Source organism: Megascapheus bottae, chromosome 5, assembly GCF_031878675.1.
Source record: "Megascapheus bottae isolate mThoBot1 chromosome 5, mThoBot2.hap1, whole genome shotgun sequence".
NCBI lineage: Eukaryota > Metazoa > Chordata > Mammalia > Rodentia > Geomyidae > Megascapheus > Megascapheus bottae.
This window is the reverse complement of record NC_143513.1, coordinates 52,092,720-52,115,349: the sequence shown is the minus strand read 5'-3', so window position 1 is coordinate 52,115,349 and position 22,630 is coordinate 52,092,720. Positions and strand designations below refer to the sequence as shown.

The 22,630-nt window shown below is 38.6% G+C and overlaps 1 protein-coding gene across 1 annotated transcript in view; it reads left to right on the top strand.

Moving 5' to 3' along the window:
* Window positions 1-22,630, top strand: part of Slc25a13 (solute carrier family 25 member 13) — a 164,519-nt gene that overhangs the window by 96,183 nt on the left and 45,706 nt on the right. Inside the window, exons 10-13 of the mRNA XM_090333144.1 lie at window positions 3,464-3,548; window positions 4,024-4,182; window positions 18,271-18,323; window positions 19,632-19,712. Coding sequence (XP_090189270.1) covers window positions 3,464-3,548; window positions 4,024-4,182; window positions 18,271-18,323; window positions 19,632-19,712 — 378 coding nt within the window. The remainder of the gene's footprint in view (window positions 1-3,463; window positions 3,549-4,023; window positions 4,183-18,270; window positions 18,324-19,631; window positions 19,713-22,630) is intronic.

The following is a 22,630-nucleotide window of genomic DNA, read 5'->3' as shown; positions in this document are numbered from 1 at the left end:
TGACCTAGTGGTAGAATGCTCTCCTAGCATGCACGAAGCCCTGGGTTCCATTCCTGTGTACCACATACACAGAAAAGTCAGACATAGTGCTTGTGGCTCAAGTGGCCTTCAGAAAACCCAAGGACAGCACTCAAGCCCAGAGTTCAAGCCCCAAGATTGGTTAAAAAAAAAAGTGATACCCTTCTGTACTGGAACCCCAACACTCCAAAAGTATTCTCAGATTGATGGGATGGAAACGTGCCTTGAATTGTCACTATCCCCCTCAGCAGCAGCTGCATATGGCTAAATGAAAACTGTCTTTTGCTTCACAGAGGCACTCTGTCAGTGTATTGTCTTTAACTGTAATGCTTTCCATTTTTTTCTGAGTATCAAAATGAGATAATTTTGTTTAGTCTGGAGTCATAGTTTGGAGGCTTTTAGACCTATTTTCTCTGTGAAAGGATTCATAAGTTATGTGGAAACAATTTTAGGAATGCTAAATTTTATTTTATGGTTAACAGAACCCAATCTCTTGAAGTTGTGGGAGTCAGAAACTTAAAACTTGGGACCTCCTCACTTAACTCTTGCTCAGCTCACTGTAGATCAGCTTTAGAGAAGAAAAGCCTTTCTGGCATGTGCTGTGCTTATATGGCGTTTGTAGAATAAATCCACTCACAGACAGAGTGTCGTTTTTAGAAAAAAGACCTCCTTTAAGGCAAAGCCATCTCTGAATCCTATGAGACTTAACCATTTTTGGCTTGGAGCTCTGGTTCTGTATAGAGACGCCAGTTTGACCACAATGGGTTGATGTGGGCTACATTTTTAGGACTTCTAGGCTTCAAGCCAGGACCCTCCTCTTTCTTAGTTCTTTCCCACCCAAAAGCAGTGGCTGAGTTTTGTGTGCAGCATGGAGTCAAACTAGTGGGTGTGTGCTCAGTAAATCCCAACTTGGCACCTCTGGAAACCCAGCTGGCTGTGGTTGAAAGAGGAAGCTGCTTTCTCTTGGTACAGGAGGAAAAACTATAATCACGTGCAGAGGTGGAGGCCACGTTTCTCTTCCTTCCCTTTGATTTTTAAACACCAAGTATAAGATGATTATCTCTTCTATATGCCATCTGCTGTTGTTGAAATTTGGGGATGAAGGGAAAGCAGAAAAGTTTTTTAGATATTCCTGCTATCAAGCTGCCAATGGCATCCTACTACTTTTAACCTGTATGCCCTTTTCCAGCTTTTGAGTTTGATGGATGGTTGATAGTGGCCATGAAAGGGTTAGGGGTAGTTTGATGAGATTTACAGCAGGAAATAATTGGTTGCTGCTTAGAGGTTTAGAACAATTCGCAGCCAGCCTTGTGGGGACTACAACATGCTTTTTCCTGCATGAACCCTACTGGGCCTAACACATTCGATCAAGAGAGGTCATGTACCTGTGGGCAAGTGTACTTGTCCCAAGTACTGTGGAATGTTTGTCCTACACAGGAGTGGAAAGGGTAGTCTTTATTATACCATTGTAGCCACATGCCACCATTTCTAGCTTCTGAATGCTAAAGGAATGTCTAGAGTTTCATTTGTCTTTTAAATGAGAACTGGTGGCAATGAGAAGGTTCCTCCCCTTGATTATTTTCAGAATACTTTAATTCATTATTTTGATGCCCAAGCATATCTAAGTATTGCATGTTTTTATGTATATAAATGAAATTGTGTGTCTCTTTTGAATGTATCTGTCAAAATGAAGGTAATATGAGCTCCATCTATGCAGAGACAGAGTTGGGAACAACTTGTGAAATTTGCACAAGATATGTTTTACATTCTTGGAAATGCATATTTTCTATGTAAAGCTATTTTCAGCTAAATGACTTCAAAGGCAATTCCAAATAATCTCATAGCATTCGAATTGTGTTACATTGACAGCAACTAAAATTCAGTGGGTTGCTAGCTGGAGCTGATGATTATTTTCATTGTTCCCTGATTTTTAATTATCAGGGCTTTTGAAAAACAAATTTTATTGAATATATTTATTCAACAGGCCTTGACTATACGTCATCCTTACTTGACAAGTCTGTGAGTCATAAAATTACTATTTTATTTATGCAGGAAGAGAAACACAATGTGTTAAAATGTTCTGGCCTCAGAAATACTTAAGATGATAGGCCAGAAAAATGCAACTGAACAACTAACTGATCTAGAATATGAATGCAGGGAAGATGGGCTAAAAGAGGAAAAATTAGCAATTATATATAATTCAACCATTACTGATACATTGAGCATCTCTGGGTGGTGGCAATAACAAAATATTAGTATATGTTTTGGATACATATAGACCCCCAAAATACTTTGAAAATATGATTTCATGCTGCATTGTTCAAAAGCATGAAGTATTAGCATGAAATATTTAAAAAGGAAGAGGATCTTATTTTAAAAAATACCTAACAACAATGCTCTTCTTAGCTTATATTTTCTTGCTGAGGTACTAGTACAAACATTTTGGCTTGTTTTAAAATTATCATGGTGGTTTTTTGGACATTTTTTGGTCATGGAGCTTGAACTCAGAGCCTGCGTGCGGTCCTTTGAGCTCTTTTGCACAAGGCTAGAGCTCTACCACTTTGAGCCACAGTGCCATTTCCTATGATGTTATATTTTAAATAGTTATCTATGATTGGTCATTAAAGTATTTCTAAGACTACGGTAAAAAACAACCAAAAAAAAAAAACAAAAACAAAACCCCTACTTTTTAGAATTTCTATTGTTTGACACTTGTTTATAAGCTTAGTGTAGATAGAGTTTTAAGTGTTGGATGTATGCTATCAAATTTCCCTCCGCATTGCTTGGTTTGATGACTAGTTTGATAAAATCTATTTTACTTAATTCTTATGAGTCTGGATATTGGTACTTAAAAGCCAAAAAAAATCAAATAAATACATGAAACAGCCATTAATGAAAAATTACATCTCACTGGTATTTGATGAACTTTGATTCCTTTGATAGGTAATGATAATTAAGCATTTAAAAATTTATTGTAAAGATGATGTACAGAGCAGTTACAGTTACATAAGTAAGGTAATTAGTACACTTATTTTTTAAGTGTTGCCCCTCCCTCATTTTCTTTCACTCTCCGCCCCTTGCCCGATGACTTTCCTCAAAGTTTTAAACCTTTTTTCCAACATAGGGTCTAGTAGCATTCACTTTTTAAAAAAAATTATCTTTAATGAGTTATGCAAAAGGGTTTCAATACAACATGTCAGTTTATGAGTACAATGCAACATTACTTTTGGCTTTTATTATGTCCAAATGTGACCTTAAATACTCTGAGAAATTATATAGATTTTATTAATGAGAACTTATGGCATCCAACCTTACTTTCTTCTTTGACACTTTATTGTTATCAAGGATTGAGATCTAGAGAGTGTTTTTTAAGTAATCTGTGCTGTTTGTGTCTTTCCTCTTTTCCCTCCTGCCTGCCCACTCTGCTGGCTGTGTGTGTGTGCAGAAAGCCTCGGGTGATTTAGATCGGCCAATTCTCCTACAGGTTGCAGAGTCCGCCTACAGGTTTGGTCTGGGTTCTGTTGCTGGAGGTCAGTCACAATTTGTGCAGATACTCATTTGTGTGTTTCTTTTGTCTTTTCTCAGATTTTCTATTTTGTAGTATTTCAGAGCAAGCCTTCCCCGGTAGTTCCCTGAGTCAGGCTGTCTATTTGACTAAATGGACTGAATAGACTTGGTTATGTACCTGTGTACGATTAGGCTCTTACAAATGACATTTTTTTTTCTCCTTGATCTTCAAGCAGTGTTTTAAAGACAGGCAAATAATGATGTTAGGCTGTACTGTTGTGCTTTTAATTTAAGCCTTGCAACATCCTTTTATCAGAAGAGATACATGAACAAAATCCACAAAAGATTTATTAAGGGTGTAGAAAGCTAGTACCATTTTAAAGTCTATATATGAAAATTTTATTTCTCTTCTTAGGCTTTTCTTTGATTTTAGCTATTTTTCTCTTTCTTCCAAGTGACCTAAATTCCCTCTAAACACTTGATATTATTTAATTTTAGCGGTTGGAGCTACTGCTGTATATCCTATCGATCTTGTAAAAACTCGAATGCAGAACCAACGATCAACTGGCTCTTTTGTTGGAGAGCTCATGTATAAAAACAGCTTTGACTGTTTTAAGAAGGTGCTCCGTTATGAAGGCTTCTTTGGACTGTATAGAGGTTAGTGCCATGTGCCATGTTCTTCAAGGAGAAATACCAGCCAGAGGTTTGGCTTTCTATCTCAGTGCCTGAAATGAATTAAAGAGACTGTGTTAAAATGGAATACAGCAGATTCTCAATTATCCATGCTAATGGGTGTGGGCTGGAGGCATGTAGGGCATGGCTAATCAAAACAGCCCATAATCTGAAAGCCATTTATATTGCTCTCCTGTATGTTTTATTTCTTAAAATAATAAATTTTTTTAATAAACATCTTTAGTGAGTTTTTAAAAGGTTCATTGTGTTCCTGAAGTATTCCACTCAGCAGCTAATAAAGGAAAGGCATCCCCAGGACAGGACAGACCTTGCGTGGGATTCTTGATTCTGGAATATATAATGGGCCCCCTTATCCAAAATGTTGCTTTCCATGGTTTCAGTCACTCAGTCAACCATAGTCTGAAAACATTAATTAGAAAATTCCAGAAATAAGCAATTCATACATTATCAACTGTGTAATAGTCTAAAAAGTGTGATAAAATCTCATTTCTTCTGGATTCAAAATGAAGCAGATGAGTTTCTATCCAATATGTCATCAGAAGGTCACTACATCACAGTGTCCTTATCATCTACCCAAACTTCATCTTATCACAGAGACATCGTGTCATCTCATTTTACTACAAATAGTGTGAGGATAGTACTGTAAGCTGTTTTGAGAATGAACATGTTGATAAAACATTAATTGTAGCATATTATCAGTGTTCTCTTTTATTATCCTTGCTAATACTTTGCTGTTCTAAACTTTTTATTTAATTAGTTTATTATTTACTTATGTTTGTAATGTTAGGTATTGAACCCAGTATTTTGCATGTTAGGCAAATATAGTACCACTAAGGTATATGCCCAGCCACACATTTGCAAATTATCACAGGAAAGAACACTGCTGTCCATCGTTTAAGTTATCTTCTGGAGGTTTTGGTAGGTACCCTCCATGGATACTGTAAGACAACTGACTCAACCACAGGAAATCTGTCCATCAGATAACCAGGTATTAGTGGAGCCTCCTCCCTGCCTCTTTCTGAATTCAAGTTACCTCTTCATGTCATCTAACTATATGCAATGGAGTTGATTCATACTCTATTCTAGCTATGTCGTCTTCTGTTTCCAACTACCTTTGTCACTGAATATTACTGAGCAGTGAGCAAAGAAGACGCCATCTCTAATGCAAAGAATCTTACAGCCTTTCTAGATTCTTTTTGCGGATCTTGCCTAACACATACCTTGACTTCCCACCTCCTCTTTTGTGTCTGCCTTCTGAAAAGAAGAAAAAGTGTATTTGCATCAGTTAAAATACAGAATTGCAAGGTGTTTGATGCCCTGCTGCTTTACCATTTGTCCACCTGCAGGCCTTCCCTCCTCTTCCTACTGGTGCTTGCTCTAAAAGAAGAAAATAGTGTTTAGTATTCTGCCCAGGCAGATAAAAACTGGCAACTATGCTAACCCAGGCCTCTAAGGCCTCTTCTGCCATCTGCTGACTTCAGTCTGTCTCCAAAGGAAACTTCCCATGTAAAAAAATAAAAATACTCTCACCTTAGAAGTTGAGAGGTTTCCAACTGGAAAGAAGTTCCATTTTTGTCGATCCTATTAGATAGCTCATCAAAGGCCTTTTGATCTTTTCTCTTCCATCCTTCCCTCCCCCTTGCCTCTTCTTACTATTGGGAAGGTCTTTGACCTCAGGTGATTGATGATGACCCCTGTTGGGTCAGTGCTTTTCCATTTGAAATAGTTTTCCCCCTTTGTGACAACCCCCTCCCAAATGAAATGGCTACCAAGTAGTACAAGGTTAATGTCACAGATCCTACTTTGAGGCCAGTTAAGCAAAATTGACCACCTTACCTGCTCTTGTGGGTGGTTTTGTGAAAGGAAAACTTTAACCGTTTTCTGAGCCTTGCTTTACCAGCTACCTTTATGAGCTTTGCTTTTATGAGCATTGGAGTAAATAAATATCAAGAGTGCCTTTAGAGTTGTGAGAGCCCAGTGCAGCACTGCTGAATGTCTTCAGTGTCTTCTATTGACTGGGTCTGTTTTAAACGTTCCTCTGTGATCACACCTGGCAGGTCATGATTCTTGATTATAGCTATATTTCTCTCTAACCTGTCCTTTTGACCCTGTAGAAAGCAGAGTTCAAAGTGTACTTGAGCACTGAGTGCTAAGCAACATGAGTTGTGAAAAGTGGTTCCTACCTATTGGTGGTTCAGTTGTTGTCGGAGTAAGATGAGTGTGACTAATTTTAGTGTCTAGGGAAAGGGAAGGGAGCTGGCACATAGAGATGAGGCTCATTCGGAACACCAAAGAAGTAGCTCGTTAGCCATGAATAAATAGCTACTTATTTAACCTGTTTGAGGTGCCTAGGCCCTCCAGGCAAGAACCAGAACTGTCTGTCAGGATGACAAGTAGAGTGTGACTATAAGAAGTTTAGCTCTGGGAGTCACCTATGTTCATTTCTTTCTGAGTTCTTATCTTTCCTAGAGAGGATTCTGAAACAAAAGATTTACTATAAAACTCTTGTTAAGTTCCAATCTATATGTTGCATCTTGAGAGCAAAGAGATGATTGACAGTTCAAGTTTTTAAAATATAGTGATTTACATTCTTGCCATGAGAAATGATTTATTCCGATCCTAGATTGGTCAGGGACCAATTCCCTAGTTCTTTGCATGATGTTAATTATATGCCACTGTGTGTTTGTAAATGCTTATCATTAGGCAGAAGAGAAACAATGTGAAAGGGTAGAAAAAGCATAATAAATTGATTATTGAAAGAAATCATAATAGAAAAGTAAAAGACAAGAAGTAATTTTGAGTCAGAATTGTGATCTTTTTGTATAAAGCAAAGTATATCAGGTACCTTCGTGCAATTCCTTGTCAGTCTAGGGAAAAGTGGTTAAATTTTGAGACTAAAACTAGCTGCTGTTAATGCTTTCACCTGGCAATATTTGATATGTCAGAGTTCATGTATAAACACTTTTCAAAATATTGAGCATTTTTAAGAATTTTATATATCATGTAGTTCTTCTCCATCAAGATATGTACATGTGTGTGATTACATGAAAATTATTTGTATTTCTGGAATAGGATAATTTGGAAATATTAGAAGATCTCTGCCTAGCACCAAAATTAGTTCTGCGTATCCTTCTTCACAGTTGGCAAATGACTGTGAAAGAAGGTACTTTGCATTGTGTGTTCATTATAGGGTTAATAACTATTTTTCATCATACTGTCTTTCTTACAAGAATACAACTGTTTTTGTATTTAAAAAGAGTCCCCTGTGAACTAAAGTGAAGGTTATTTTCAGAGAATTCATTCAGTGCTTCCAAATGCAGTTGTGCATTTTTTCCATCTCTGGCAGCTTTCAACATCTGTACATCAGTATAGCCCAGCAGTAATCAGAGAGCAGTGACTCATGGTCCCTGTGGAGCTATAGGGACAGCCAGCCAGTGGCCTTTAATAGCCTGAGCTCCACAAACAGCAGCAACTTTAATGTGCAAACTGGTTAATTCTCACTTTCCTTTCCTCATTGTAGGTCTCTGTTTCTTTGTCTCTAGGAGAATCAGATTTGACATATGTTTTAGTTGCTGGAATCTTAGGTCTCTGGCTCCACAACCTTTATGATGCAGTCTATGTTCTCCATAAGAGAATGACTACTTTACTAGATTTTTTTTTTTTTTGGTCAGTCCTGGGGCATGAACTCAGGGCCTGGGCTCTGTCCTTGGACACTTTTTGCTCAAGGCTCACACTTTGCCTCTTGAGCCACTGCACCACTTCCGGCTTTTTCTGTGTGTGCCGTACTGAGGAATCAAACCTGAACCCAGGGCTTGTGCATGATAGGCTAACACTCTACTACTAGGCTCCACTCCTAGCCCCTACTTTACTAGATTTGTGTTATAGTTTTTGAATATCTGATTACTAGAGAAATAATAACCTGAGATAATTCAAGTCTCCCTAAGCTGCTTGTTTAAAAACACAACAAAGAAAAAAGTATTTCTTCTTTAGTCTCCATACTGATTTAACTTGCCCGCTTTAAGGAATTTCTTTTCATGATTAGGTGGCCGGATGCATCAGTCCTTGGTCTGGCACAGGCTGGGCATATTTAAGGAAACAATCGATTGGGTAATGATCCATATTGAAAGGCTCCTAATATTCCTGGGATAACTAATTTTTACTTTGGAATTTTACAACACCTTCCTGTTATTCAGGAGGTGAGATGAGGAGTCTGTGAAATTGATATGTTTTTGAGGACTTTTGGGTAAATAAAAGTATATCTAAGAGATATCAGGGTCTATTCTGAGAATGAGGGATTTTGTATCTCTTGGTAGAAGAAGCCCTAAAGCAAATTTCCCAGAAAGAAAAGTTACATCATTTTTTGAATTAGACTTAAGTTGAAACTGGAGTAGGGGAAGGGGGCTGGAGGATCAGCTAGTTAATAATATGGGCTTACAACATTCTGGATGTGTCAATTTCAATTTGCTTCTGTACTGCAAAGAAAGCTTCCATCCTGGAATGTTCTCAAGGTGACATCTAGAGGATTTTGTGGGATATCTCGGGAAGTCATCCATCTGCATAGTTTAAGAAGGAAGTTGTCAAGCTGCTAGTGTAAGCTAGGTCTTCTCTCTATGGCTGATGGCATTGTAGTCGGCAGTATCCAAGTTCTATGGACTTCGGGTTAGATTGCTTCTTCCTCAATACTTCTTGTAGATCTTTCTTGAAAGAAAGATTAAAAACTCAGCTTAACTCCAGGGTAAAATGATTGCAATTTCCATGACTCTGTTTGCATTATTTAAAGCACATCTTAGAAAAAATAAGTTAATCTATGAACTTCCGTAAGTCATATATCCACCACTGTCCACCAGAACTTTTAATAAGTTGCAAAATAGATGGGTTTGACTTTTCCTTCCTTGGTCAGTTTTTGTATACTTTCAATTAAGATGTTGAACTGTGAAAAGACTTAAGAAACAGATTTGAACATATGAAAGCAAGAGAAAAAGACATGGACAGTTCACTCATTAGCTTATCAAGTCTCCTGAAATCTCCAGTGATCCAAATTCAGTGTATTATCAACTAAGTCTAAGATGGTAGAAATTCAAACTAAAGGGATGGTGAGAGAACACAGGTTGAAGCTTCAGAGAACAAGATGAAAACAGTACTGAGCTTGGAAAGTCCAGAAAGGTATCAAAAACAGAATTAAGAACAGCCTGAAGAAGGAAAGATTAGTGATTGAATTAGTTTCTATCCTATGTAACTTATTATTAGCATTATTGAGACTGCAATGAGAGAAATAGATTAAAGCATCCTTGTTCAGGTAGAAGAGAAGGTAGTCAACATCCTGAAAGTTGTCATTGGAGTAAAAGACTGAAAGATTGATTCATCCTCCCAATCATCCTCAATTCTGGAAAGCCACAGAATAGGGAAAGGAGTCAGAAATACTGACTTTTTTCCTAAAACTTAATCACAATTCCTCAGTTTTTGTACTTAGACTCCTAAAGACATCCTGAGCCCTAGCTTAAACAGATGTTACCTGACAGTTTGAAGAAGGCATTGAACCCTGATTAAACAGCATAGGGAGTGACCCAGAGAGCCTGAGGAGCACTGGACTGTGATGAGGGCTTTGAAAGGGGATAGTGTGCTGGGGAAGGTAGAAGTGCTTCATGCCTGGGGCAATATGAATCAAAAGGGACAGACAAATGGGGGAGGTGGGGGAAGGAAAGAATGCTTGAACTGGTAGGGAGTGAAGGGTGTGGAAGGGAGAAAGAAGAAAAGCTATAAGGCCAGGCTACTTAGAGTGATGATAGCTTCACAAAGAAGGTTAATCTGACGTTGAAAGCAAGGAGGAGGACCCTTGGGAGATTGGGGCAAGTGTGGTGGCCTCCACAGTGAGGTCAAAAGAGTAAGAATTTGAGGAAGGTACCACTTGGTTGAAGCTAGATGACAACACTGGGAATAGGATCTTAGGAATTTCATGGATCCAACACATTCTGACTCTTGTCTCCTTCCCTATATATCTTTCACCTTATTTATGTGCTCTATGATGATTTTTTCCGGATATGTTGGCTTTGGACTAATGCAGTAGTGTTGCCTCAGTGTTTTGTTTTATTTATTTTTTAACAAAAGTGAAATCTTTTGCTTCTCTTATCCAGCATTGCCCTGTGGATCAGTGGCTTTGTGTGACTACAATTGTTATTGGCCATCAAACTGGCTTCACTGCTTTCCCAAAGAGCCTACTTACTATTCATGGCAAGGGGGTGGCACAATATTGATGCTATTTCTATTTTACAAAAAGAATAATCCCATTATTTGTAGGAATTTCCACTAATAAGTATGGAAACAGATATAAAGAGATTAGGTAACTCACAGACAATTATACACAGCCAATACTTTAAAGCCTACCTATTGGACCAATGCCTTTAATCCCTTAGTTCTTCTGACTGGTAGTAAAAATTACTTTAAAAAAAATGTTGCTTATCAGCCAAGTTTGAAAAAGGTCATAGTTTTAACTTAGTTTAATAAAATTTAGCTGAGGATTCCTTTTTTTCATAATTTTTTTATTGTAATTAATAGATGGGTTACATTATATTCACCAGATAGAAGGTGAATTATTTCATAAACATTGATACCCTTTCTCATGTCTTGGTTCCCTGCCCCTCATCTTGTTTTTCCCCCTTCCCTATCTGATTGCAAACAAACAAACAATATATCAGCTAACAAGGTAAGATACTGTAACAAAATGAGATAACCAAGGGACAGCAAAAGAGATGAGAGATAACTTAAGGACAACAATCACTCATTATATGGCTTTAGTTTCTGTATCCTAGAGGTCCTTTCATTTAGCGTCATATTATATGGCCTGATGTATCTAGGTTTTGCTCTATTGCAAATCTCTGCTAGGAGAGCTCAAGGTTTCTACTGATTATTACATATGAGGGAAACCATTGAGCCTATGTTCCTTTGAGTCTGGCTTACTTCACTTAATAAGATTTTTTCTAAGTCTTTCCATTTCCTTACAAATGGGGTGATGTTATTCTTTCTGACAGCAGCATAGAATTCCATGTGTATAAATACCACATCTTGTTGGTCCACTCATCAACTAAGGGACATCTGGGTGGATTCCATATCTTTGCTATGGTAAATAGTGCTGCAATGAACATCACTGTGCTAGTGGATTTAGTATGTCCTTGTTTCTGGACGATTGAGTAAATGCCAAGTAGTGGAATTGCTAGGTCTTAGTGGAGCTCTATGATTAGTCTTTTGAGGAACTGCCATACTGCTTTCCATAGTAGTTGAATGAGTTTACGCTCCACTAACAGTGTAGTAATGATCCCTCCTGGCTACATTCCTGCCAGCATCTGTTGTTATTAGATTTCTTGATCCTGGCCATTCTAACTGGAGTGAGGTGGAATCTTAGAGTTGTTTTGATTTGTATTTCTTTCATGGCCAAAGATGTTGAGCATTTCTTCATGTGTCTATAGGCCATTCTTATTTCTTCTTCAGAGAAGACTCTCTTTTAAGTCTTTGGTCCATCTTTTAATGGGATGATTGTTATTTGGAGATTAGTTTTGGAGTGATTCAATTTTTTGAGCTGTTGATATATTTTAGATATGAGGCCTTTGTCCATTGTATGTTGGTGAAGATCTTCTCCCATTCTGTAGGCTTTCTAGTTAGTTTGCTAGCTAGTTCTTTGCCATACAGAAGCTCTGCAGTTTCATGCAGTTCCACTTATCCATACTTTCTCTGATTTGTTGTGTTTCTTGTTCCTTATTGAGAAAGTTTCGACCTGTGCCAAGGAGACCTAGTGTATCTCCTATTCCTTCTTGTAAAATTTTCAATGTATCTGCTTTTACCTCCAGGTCTTTGATCCATTTGGAGTTAATCCTGGTGCAGGGTGACAAAGAAGGGTCCAACTTTAGTTGTCTGCAGGTGCTTAACCAGTTCTGCCAGAACCACTTGTTGAAGAGGCTGTCTTTCTTCCATTCTATTTTTTTGGCTCTCCTATCAAAGATTAAGTGGCCATAGGTCTGTGGATTAATATCTGTGTCCTCAGTTCTGTTGCATTGGTCTTCAGGCCTGTGTTTGTGCCAGTACCAAGCTGTTTTGGTCACTATAGCTCTGTAATAGATTCTAAAGTTTGGTATTGAAATTCCTCCTGCGCTGTTCTTTCAGCTAAGTATTGTTTTTGGTATACGGAGTCTTTTAATATTCCATATGAAATTTTGGATTGCCTCTTCTTCTATTTCTTTAAAGAATGACATTGGGATATTGATGAATATTGGGTTGAATTTGTAGATAGCCCTTGGCAAGATTGCCATTTTCATGATGTTAATTCTTCCAATCCAGGAGCAAGAGAGTTTTTTCCATTTACTCAGTTCTGCTTTAATTTACCTTTTCAGGGTTTTAATGTTTTCATCATGAAGGTACTTTACATTCTTAGTTAAGTTAATTCCTAGGTACTTTATTTTCTTTGAGGCTATTGCAAAAGGAGTTGCTTTCCTGATTGTTGCCTCATTCCTCTCATTGCTGGCATATAGGAAGGCAGGTGATTTTTGTGCATTAATTTTATACCCTGCTACCTTATCTTGCTGCCATTCCATTGGAAGTAAATTACTTTGAATTGATTAGCATTATTTTAGGGAGGAAGGGGGTGTTTTGACAGTAGTGATGTTTATACACTTGCAACACAAACTCTCTTACCACCAGGCAACACTTTTAGCACTGTTTTCTGCTGATTTTTGTGTGTGTGTGTGTGTGTGTGTGTGTGGGTCATGGGGCTTGAACTCTGGGCCTGGGCGCTGTCCCTGATATCTTCAGCCTAAGGCTACTGCCCTACCCCTTGAGCTACAGCCCACTTCCCATTTTCTAGTGATTAATTAGAGATAAGAATCTCATGGTCTTTAGTGCTGGGGCTGACTTTGAACTGCGATTCTCAGATCTCAGCCTCCTGAGTAGCTAGGATTACAGGCATGAGCCACTGCTCCTGGCTTTCTGCTTATTATTTTTGAGAAAGGGATTTCTTGTCTAGGCAGTCACATAGGTAAAGCCTCCCACATCAGGTTGCCAGGTAGAGTTAGGATAATAGGCATGTGCCACCCCATGCAGCTCTGTTGAGTAGGGGATAGCTCATAAACTTTCCCGCATGAACTGGCCTATTACTCAGGTAATGCCAAGTAGTGGCTCCCCAAGTAGAGTTTACACCAGTGCTTAGCTTGGGCTAACATTGTTAATGAATTTCCATCTTAGAATTATTTTGCCTATTCTGAATTGATAGAATTATATTTCTCAAAAGTTCTTAGGTTTAAAAAAAATAGTTCACATTAACTCAAGGGAATACCTTTTGCATTGCTATGGAAAACTTAAACTCCTGACATGAGACTTAGGTCCCACATCTCTAGCTCAGTTCTCATTGGGTTGTACAGGAACTGAAATTAGAGGGGACAATATGATTTATATCTCCAACCTGTGAAATTTGAAGACAAAACCAGTATTATTACTGTGCCCTGTAAATCTTTTCTCGCTTACTGTGCCCTGTAAATCTTTTCTCGCATTAACAACCTGGTAGAATGAACTTTGCCACGGAAGCATTGCCATATGTGCTGATGGAGTTGGACTCTGAAGAGAAGATTAGAAACCAACCAAACTAATAAATTTCAGTCAAGGCATTTGGAAAATAGACTGCAGTTTTGACAAGTTAGAAACAATACATACATTCAATTTCTGTCTCAAATGGATAAAATCGATTTCCAGAAACATCTTATATTAGAAACCTGATTTTTCTGCTGAGTTATCCAGATGTCACACTTATATTCACTTGAGCTTTAAATATGATTGTGATAAAGTACCCTAAGAAGGATGTTGGCTTTGGTCTTCCTGAGCCATTGATAGCCTCTTCCCTGAGAAGTCCAGATGTGAATAGTGTTACTAGAATTCCTACCTCTGCAACTTTTCTTTGTCACAGGTCATGATGCCTCCCTCGAACTAAAGGTGTCAAATCTACATCTGTACTGGCCTTGATCCATCACACCCACAGATTACAACCTATACTTTGCTACTTAGCAATAGCTACAATAAGAGTAAAAATAACTCCTATCCACTGCCTGCCTCGGTGTTGACATCTTGGCTAAGTCTTAGAAATGGGTGTTCATTTTAGTTTTCTTTTCTTTTTTCATTCTGTTGGACATGGGACTCTAACTCTGGGCATGGGTGTTGTCCCTGAGCTATTCAACTCAAGACTACCACCCTACGCCTTGACACACAGTGCCACTTCCAGTTTTCTAGTGGTAAATTGTAGATTAAGAGTCTTACAGACTTGAGTTCCTGGGCTGGCTTTGAACCTCTAGCCACAAATCTCAGCCTCTTGAATAGCTAGGATTATAGGCCTGAGCCACCATACCCAGCTCATTTTGGTTTTATTACTGAATTGAAAATCTTTATTTAATATAAAGAACTCTTGATTTCTGATTATATTGTGTTGATTCTCTCCAGCTGTACTCTATCCTGTCACATGCCATTTTTTTCCTGTTACAATTTTTAACTGTTTTTATTTGGGAAGGTAGTAGAATTCAGGGCTTTATGCTTGCTAGGCTGATATGCTGCCACTTAAGCTATGTCTCCATCTCCATTTTTTATTGGCTGTTTTTGATATAGGGTGTCACTTCTTGTGCAGGTACATGCCAGAACCAGATCTCCCATTTTTCCTGGGATCACAGGCCTGAGCATTAGTATCCAGCTTCTCTCCTTGGTGATGGAGAGTCCTGGACTTTTCCGTGCAGACTGGCTTAGCACTGCAGTCCTCCCAGTTTTAGCCTCCCAACTAGCTTGGGTTGGATGATAAGCACATATACCACTTAGCTTACCTGTGCTTAGCTGTGGATTGAGAAGGGCTCCCATTAACATTTCTGTCTAGCCCCGAACTTCAGTCCTCCCATTCTCAGTCTTCCAAACAGCTAGGATTATAGACAGAAGCCACCAGCATGCAGTCAAACATTGTGCTTTAAAAACCATCCTTCATATCTACAGAATCTTGTCTATCATGCCCCTTTGCATGTCCCAAATATGTGAAGATGATTATAGACACTGGAGCTAGACTACCTGGATTGAATAACACTTCCCATCTCATAACTAAGTGAACTTAGGTAACTCCATTGAAGTGACTTGTTTCTTCATTGATGGGAATGAAAATAGGGTGCACTGAACAAGGTTAGGAGGGACTAAATGTGTTAATTCACATAAAGCACATATTAGTAATACATGGCATCAAGGTGTACTCTTATTGTGTCTCTCAGGGAACCTCTATTACTCTTAAAGCTCTAGGGCAAACAATTCCTCTTCTTTGATAGGTGTATGCTTTGGGTTTCTTGTTGAGTTGAGGATATTTTTTTATTTTATTTTTTTTTTGTATTCAACATTGTGTTTATTCAAACCTATTCTAATAATTTATTTACAATTTATAACCTTCTGCATATACCATCAGTGAGCATCAGCTCTGCTTGTTTGTGTGCCATTGTGTACAGTCTGGGATTTCCACTGTGATACTTGAAGATAGGTGACACTAGTGGGCAATTCTATCTCTGTCTGCTATGGTGTTCCCCCAAAGGCTTATGTTGATTTTCAGATGGCACTATTAGGAAGCAATGGAGGTAAGTGGTTAGGTCATTGAGAGTGTCAGCAAGGGGGATTGTGGGATCTTAGTCTCTTCCTTTCCCTCTTTGCTTCTTGGCTCATGAAGTGAACCATTTGCTCTGCCACGATGTGCTGTACTACACAGGAGCCCAAAGCAACAGGGACCACTTGACCTTGAACAGAGACTACTAAAACCAGAAGGTCAAATAAGCCTCAGATGTTTCATCAGAGTGATGGCCAAATCACAAGACACATGGCCCATTCCCAAGATAGTAGTCCATGGTTCAACTGCAGCTATAGTATGCTATTAAGCTTTTGTCTTCCTAGTTATACTACATAAGACTCTTGACTTGCTGGTGTTCAAAACTAAGGATCATGAAGGAATAGCTATCTGGGTGGTCTTTTGCAAGTGCCCTGACCTCTCTGTGTGTTAGGGTCATCAGACTAAAGAAATATTGAGAATATTTATTTAACATAAGAACATTCTTGGCTGGGTACAGTGGCTCACACCTTTAATCCTAGCTACTTAGGAGGCTGAGATCTGAGGCTCAAGGATCAAAGCCATCTGGTCACAAAAGGACCTGAGACTCTTATCTCCAATTAACCTCTAGAAAATAGGAAGTGGGGCTTGGCTCAAGGGTAGAATGGTAGTCTTGAGCTAAAATATTCAAGGACAGCACCCAGGCTGAGTTCAAGCTCTGTGACCCACAAAAAAAAAAAAAAGAAAGAAAGAAAGAAAATAAGAAAATTCTTGTTGTTTTATTGTATTTTTCCCACCTCTGATCTCTGTCCTGCTAAGTGCATTTCTACTGCAGCTGCAACTTTTTTTTCTTTTTAAATTTTATAGGGAGGTACAGGGGTTGAACTTAAGTCTCATGCTTGCTCGGCCAGTGCTCTAGCACTTAAAGCCATACTTTCACCTGTTGTTCTTCAGAGCCATAATCTGCTTTTCTCTCTCCTGCAGGTAGAATAACTGACCAAATAGACTGTGTGTGTGTGTGTGTTGTGGGGCTTGACCTCAGGGCCTAGGTGCTGTCTTTGAGCTCATTTGCTTAAGACTACCACTCTACCACTTGAGCCACAGTGGTTAATTGGAAAGAAGAGTCTCACAGGGCCTTTTCTGCCCTGGATGATGTCGAACTATGATCCTCAGATCTCAGCCTCCTGAGTAGCTGGGAATACAAATGTGAGCCCTTGGTGCACCACAAGTAGACCTTCTTGTGTAAATGAATTAGACAAATTGTAGCTAGCACTCTGAAGGCCTTCAAAAAGACAACAGAATGTACAATCTAAATATATGTCTTTCCTCAATGTCTTCTTAGATGCTCACCCTGAGCTAACATTAATCTTTGATTTCCATTTCTTTCTTTCCCTAGGACAAATATGTGAAAATAGTGCTTTAAAGCTCAAATATATAACCTCCTACTATATTAACTGCCTTCCCTGATGAAGGCCATACTTCTTTCTTGTCCTTTGACTCTTGCCTGACTCCCAACCCACCTGAACATATCCAAAATACAGCTGTTTATGGATCACCCCCAAACATTCTTTCCACAAGCTCCCTCAACTCTCCCCAGTTGGTCATGCTAAAGACTGAACTGACTTATTCAAGTGTGTTTGTTCTTTCCCACATCTCCCTTCCTGAGACACACATGCATGATATAAAATTCACACACAATCTACATTTCTATCTCTTGCATACAGCAACTGAAGTAGTCTTTTAAAAATATGAGTTAGCTTGTCACTCATCTGCTTAAAACTCTTTACATACTGCTAATCTACGTGATACTAGCTCAGGCTCAGGATCTTGGCCTGAACTATCTAGCCATTGTTTCCCTGGGCTTTACCCCGTGCCTCCTTCACATGGGCCAGAATGACATTTTTCATTCTTAAGTACTAGTTGCATGTTTCCTCTTTTTCCATTGGTCTGTCTGTTCTTCTCAGAACGAATCTTTTTTCCAGTTGCCATTTTTCTAGAAATACCTCTTTCTAATATGAGTTAGCGCATGATCTACCATCTTAAGTATTTATCACTAAGTTAGAGTTCCATTAATTAATACCTGATCTATAGGCATTTGAGGGCAAAAAAGGAGTTGGGAATCTATCCATGAACCAATGTATTGTTTTAATATTTAGTAAATCCACTGGATAGGTGGTGTGAGAAGGAGGAAGGCAGGGACAAACTTTCCTGGAATAATGAGACTTCCTGTATCACATACTGTGGATTGACCCAATGTGCAAAAGATCCAGAATGGGAAAGGGGCTGCTGTGGCTGTTAGAAGTTAGTACTTCAGCATTCCATCTCAAGTATTCTCATTAAAGGTAATAGCAGAAAATTACAGCAAAGATTGCCCCAGTTTTTAAGTGGTGATCCCCTCCACAGAGCTGTTGATTTGTTTAGTTAATGCTAATTTATTTAATATACTTCTGCTTCTTGTTGATTTTTAGGTTTGCTGCCACAGTTATTGGGAGTCGCCCCAGAGAAAGCCATAAAACTTACAGTAAGTCTTTTGAGTTGGGGTTTCTTAGGAAGGGAATTTGCACATACTTAAGAATCTAATAGGTAATCTGTGAATCAGCAGGTTGGTGGTTCCACAGAGGTGCGAACTAATTTGAAGGTCAGGGTCTCTCACCACACATGGCTTTTCATTATTTCCCATTTAACACCGAACCTTCAAAATGTGATAATGACCTTGGAGAACACTCTTGATGATGTTGCCATCATCTTCCCCTTAGAGCAATACTAGTGAAGCAGCAGCAGAGTTCTCCCTCTGTACATCCTGAATTAGGCACTTGACATTCCTAATCTTATTGTTTTAATGTCAAGCAAAGTGTGATCTGCTGTGAGGCCCCAGGGTTTGGGCAGTCTACTTGTGGCCACATAACTCATGAGCAGAACTAGAATTGCAACTCAGGCTTTCTGACTTCAAAGCCCAAAGCTGTCCTCTTTTAATTATACCTGCCGTTTATAGAATGTGTGGGGTGTGTCCTACTAGCATTTGACAAAGCCAGATACTAAGATCTCTGTGTTCTAGTTGAAGTTGACCCTGCATCCTGTTCTTTGCCCAGTAGCTGGGTCAGGTTGACAGCTGATTGGTACTCCTTTGAGTATTTGCAAAAGTTTGCATGTAACTCATCTGAGGCCTAAAAGTACTAGAAAGTTCAGCTCCAATTTTAGATTTGGCCATGGAGCTTTAATTCTGAAAATCTTACACCATTTTGTCATGTGACTTCGAAACAGTTAACTTTACCTGGCCTATATATATGCCAAGAAGATGTAATTGTTCCTTAAAATTGCTTGTACTGCATACCATTTTGAAAATACTGTACTTAATGTGATTGATGTTCTTGGAGAATCTTTGAAGAATTTCTGAATACTGATATTGAATTTCTACCAACCTGAAAAAATATGTACAAAATAGGTCCCAGGCAGGACTATTTTAGATTAAATATTGTTAGACTTAGAAGTATTTTTTAATCAGACCTTAGAAGATAGCTTTTAAATTTTAAAATGTATGTTTTTATTTGGTCTGAACTATCAATGTCTCTTACTATTGTGACTGCAGGATGTTTTTGAATTTCAGACTTCTGAATCATTTGTATTTTTTCTCCCTACAGCATTAAGAAGTAATATATATTTCCCCTTTTCAAAACCACATGTATATTATTAAAATAATTCTCTCAAACTGTTTTAGATCTGTTGACTTATACAATAGATGGAGAAAAGAATACATATTAACAGATACCTTTTTGTGTTTAATGACTTTGTTTATGTTTTTCATCAGCTTCTATAAATATTTTTCTTCAAGGTGAATGATTTTGTGAGGGATAAGTTTACACGCAAAGATGGCTCTGTCCCACTGGCAGCAGAAATTCTGGCTGGTGGCTGCGTAAGTATCTTTTACAGATGCCTACATTTGGAAATCTTGTTTTACATGCATATCACTGTTATGGTCAGCAAATATGAACTAAGCTTCTGTTTAACCACAGATCCTGTACCAGGGCTGTGTTTCCTAGACAGGCGGCCATTCCTGAGGTGAAGGGTAACTGTTTCTGATCTTTTTGCCTGTTAAGTCATGCCTGTTCAGTTCATCATTGCTTGTGGTTGGTCTGCTGTAGAAGTCATTTGTGGCAGGAGTGTTTGGCCTTTGAAAAAAATCTTTGCTAACCTTTTCTAAAATTAATTTGTAGTACATTCTTTCCTCATGGTACCCTCTCCTGGGTCAGACACTAAAATTTGTAGCTTGAAGTCAGCAACTATTGGTTTCTGCTTTGCTTTTCTGTGCAAGTGGCTGCAACCCTCCCAGCCTCCAATGCTTCTGGGAGGAAGATGCTGTGCTGCAAGAGCTGGCTGAAGAACTCCGCATCCTCACATCGTGTAGACTGCGTCTTGTTCTGACGTTCAGCAAAGCACTGTTTCTTGCTATCTCATGTACCAGTTTGTCTATGTGAATGCAGATACTTTTAAGTAAATGAACCCTCACACAAAGATTTGTGCTATGTAAAGACAAGCTTCATTACAGAAGTGGGCTTTGATCACTCAGGCAAGACAATATCTAACTTCAAATATCTTTTCTTAGAAGAATTGTGAAGTCTTTTTTCTTTTATTCTTTTCTTTTTTAATTAACTGCTTCTCCATAGCAAATGGTATTCACAAAAGAATTTCTAAAAATTGTTATACTTAAATTATGGGAAAAGGCTTCAATGTAATATATCAGTTTATGAGTACACTGCATCTTGGTCATTGTCACCCTTAATGGTTTTCTTGAGAACTATTGAGTTTAGAAGTTGAGCAGACACCTGAGCATATTAATGCTTGTGTGAAGGGGTTTATTGTCTGAAGTGCTAGTTCCTGGTAAATTTTGAGAGATGGGAGGAACTTGCCTACTGCTTGACTCTCTTGTTTGATCACTGACCTGTCAGATATGGCTAGGTAGGAGCCCCATATTCTATAACTTTAGGGTACAGAAAGGGAGCCTTTAATGTCCTCACTAAAGAGGCACAATAATAACCACAAACAGCATGAGTTGCAGAAACTGCTCTCCATTGAAAGTATCCTTCATTTCTGACAACCCTACAGTTTTCACTGGAGCATATGGATTATCAAATTTTTAAATTAGTGTTTCCATGGTTTAGATCTAGTCTAATAATTGCAAGGGGCTGAAGGTAACATGGCATTTTGGCAGGTCAGGTGGAGGTGGATTTTTTGTTTTTGAGTTAGATTTTAAACCTACTATAAAGACACGATTATAGATCTCAGAATTTAAAATGCAAAACGAATTTTGTGATGCTACTCAAAAGTCTGGCAGTCATCCTGGCATTGTGCCTGGAGGTGTATTTTCTTACTGAAAACATTTTGCCTTCACATGCCTGTGGTGCCAAGGAGACTGGCTGTGGCACATATTGTCAAGGTGCCCTAGGTAGGTGGTCTTGTTTTCCAATGCAGAATACAGATTGGCACCAGACATGGTGCCTCGTTACTGTAAAGAGGTGCAGCCTTTTTTTTCTGATCTGCTCTAAACACAGGCTTAAAATTGGAGCCACTTGGGCTTTACAGATACTTAAAATATTTTGAAATGAGGTTTGCCATCCTTCATCTTAAAGGTAGGTAGAATGGTCCTTAGTATTTCAAGTCACATCTTTTGCTCCTCTTTGCTTCAGTCATTGCTTTGTAAAGTAAGAGTTTATTTTCAAGTAAGTAGTCCTGTAGGAAGTAGTCAACCTCAGGGAGTCCTTTTTTTGTTTCTTTTTTCTTTCTTTCCTTCCCCCCCCCCCCGTAGGTCATGTCCCTAGTTTTAAGCTCAAGGCTAGTGTTCTACCACTTGAACCACTGCTCCACTTCGAGCTTTTTGGTGGTTAATTCAAGATAAAAGTCTTATAGACTATCTACCCTGAACTGGTTTTGAACCATGATATTTAGATCTCAGCCTTCCAATAGTTAGAACGATAGGTGTGAACCACCTGGCAGAAGGTGTGTGTGTGTGTGTGTGTGTGTGTGTGTGTGTGTGTGTGTGTGTTTGCACATGCATACCAAATAGCAGTATTGTCTATCCTTACAAGCTTTAACAACACTTTCTCTAGTCAGAACCACTATATACTTAGAAAAACTATGTTCCACAGCCTGTTCTGTCCAACTGGAAAAACAAAGGGTTTTGTGAGCCTGTGTCAAATGAGCAGTTCCTGGTCTTAGTCCAGTTCAGCCAAGCATTGCTGGGCAATGACTTTCAAGTCTGTGGGGAGCTCACCTTGCTTCACTATTACCGAAAGCTTGTACACATGGGTGACTTATACACTCACAGCCAAAGCTGCTTCTTTCTTTGAACAAGGCCTTTTCTGTTTTATAATCTGACTTTTACAGAAACAGAGAAAATATGCTGAGAGATTCTTGTCTCTTAACCTCATAGTTTCGTAGTGCTTAGCCACACAGACTTGCTTTATTATTATTCTTGGAAAAAATGAAAGTGGTAGTATATTTGGAGGAAAAAAGACATGGATTCTTAATAGGAATACAATTTAACACATTCCTTGTTGTTGTTGTTTTTTTATATATAACCCTATCTGACACATACAAGAGTGTGAATCTGACTTTATGCTTTAATCTCACTTTTTTTCATATATTTTTATTGTAATTAATAGAAAGGTTACATTATATTCACCAGATAGAAGGTGCATTAATTCACATACATTGATATCCTTTCTCATGTTTTGGTCCCCATTTCCCTCTCCCCCACCCCCACCCCTCATCTTGTTTTCCCCCCTTCCCTATCCAATTTCAAATAACCAAATACAAATATATCCAATATATCAG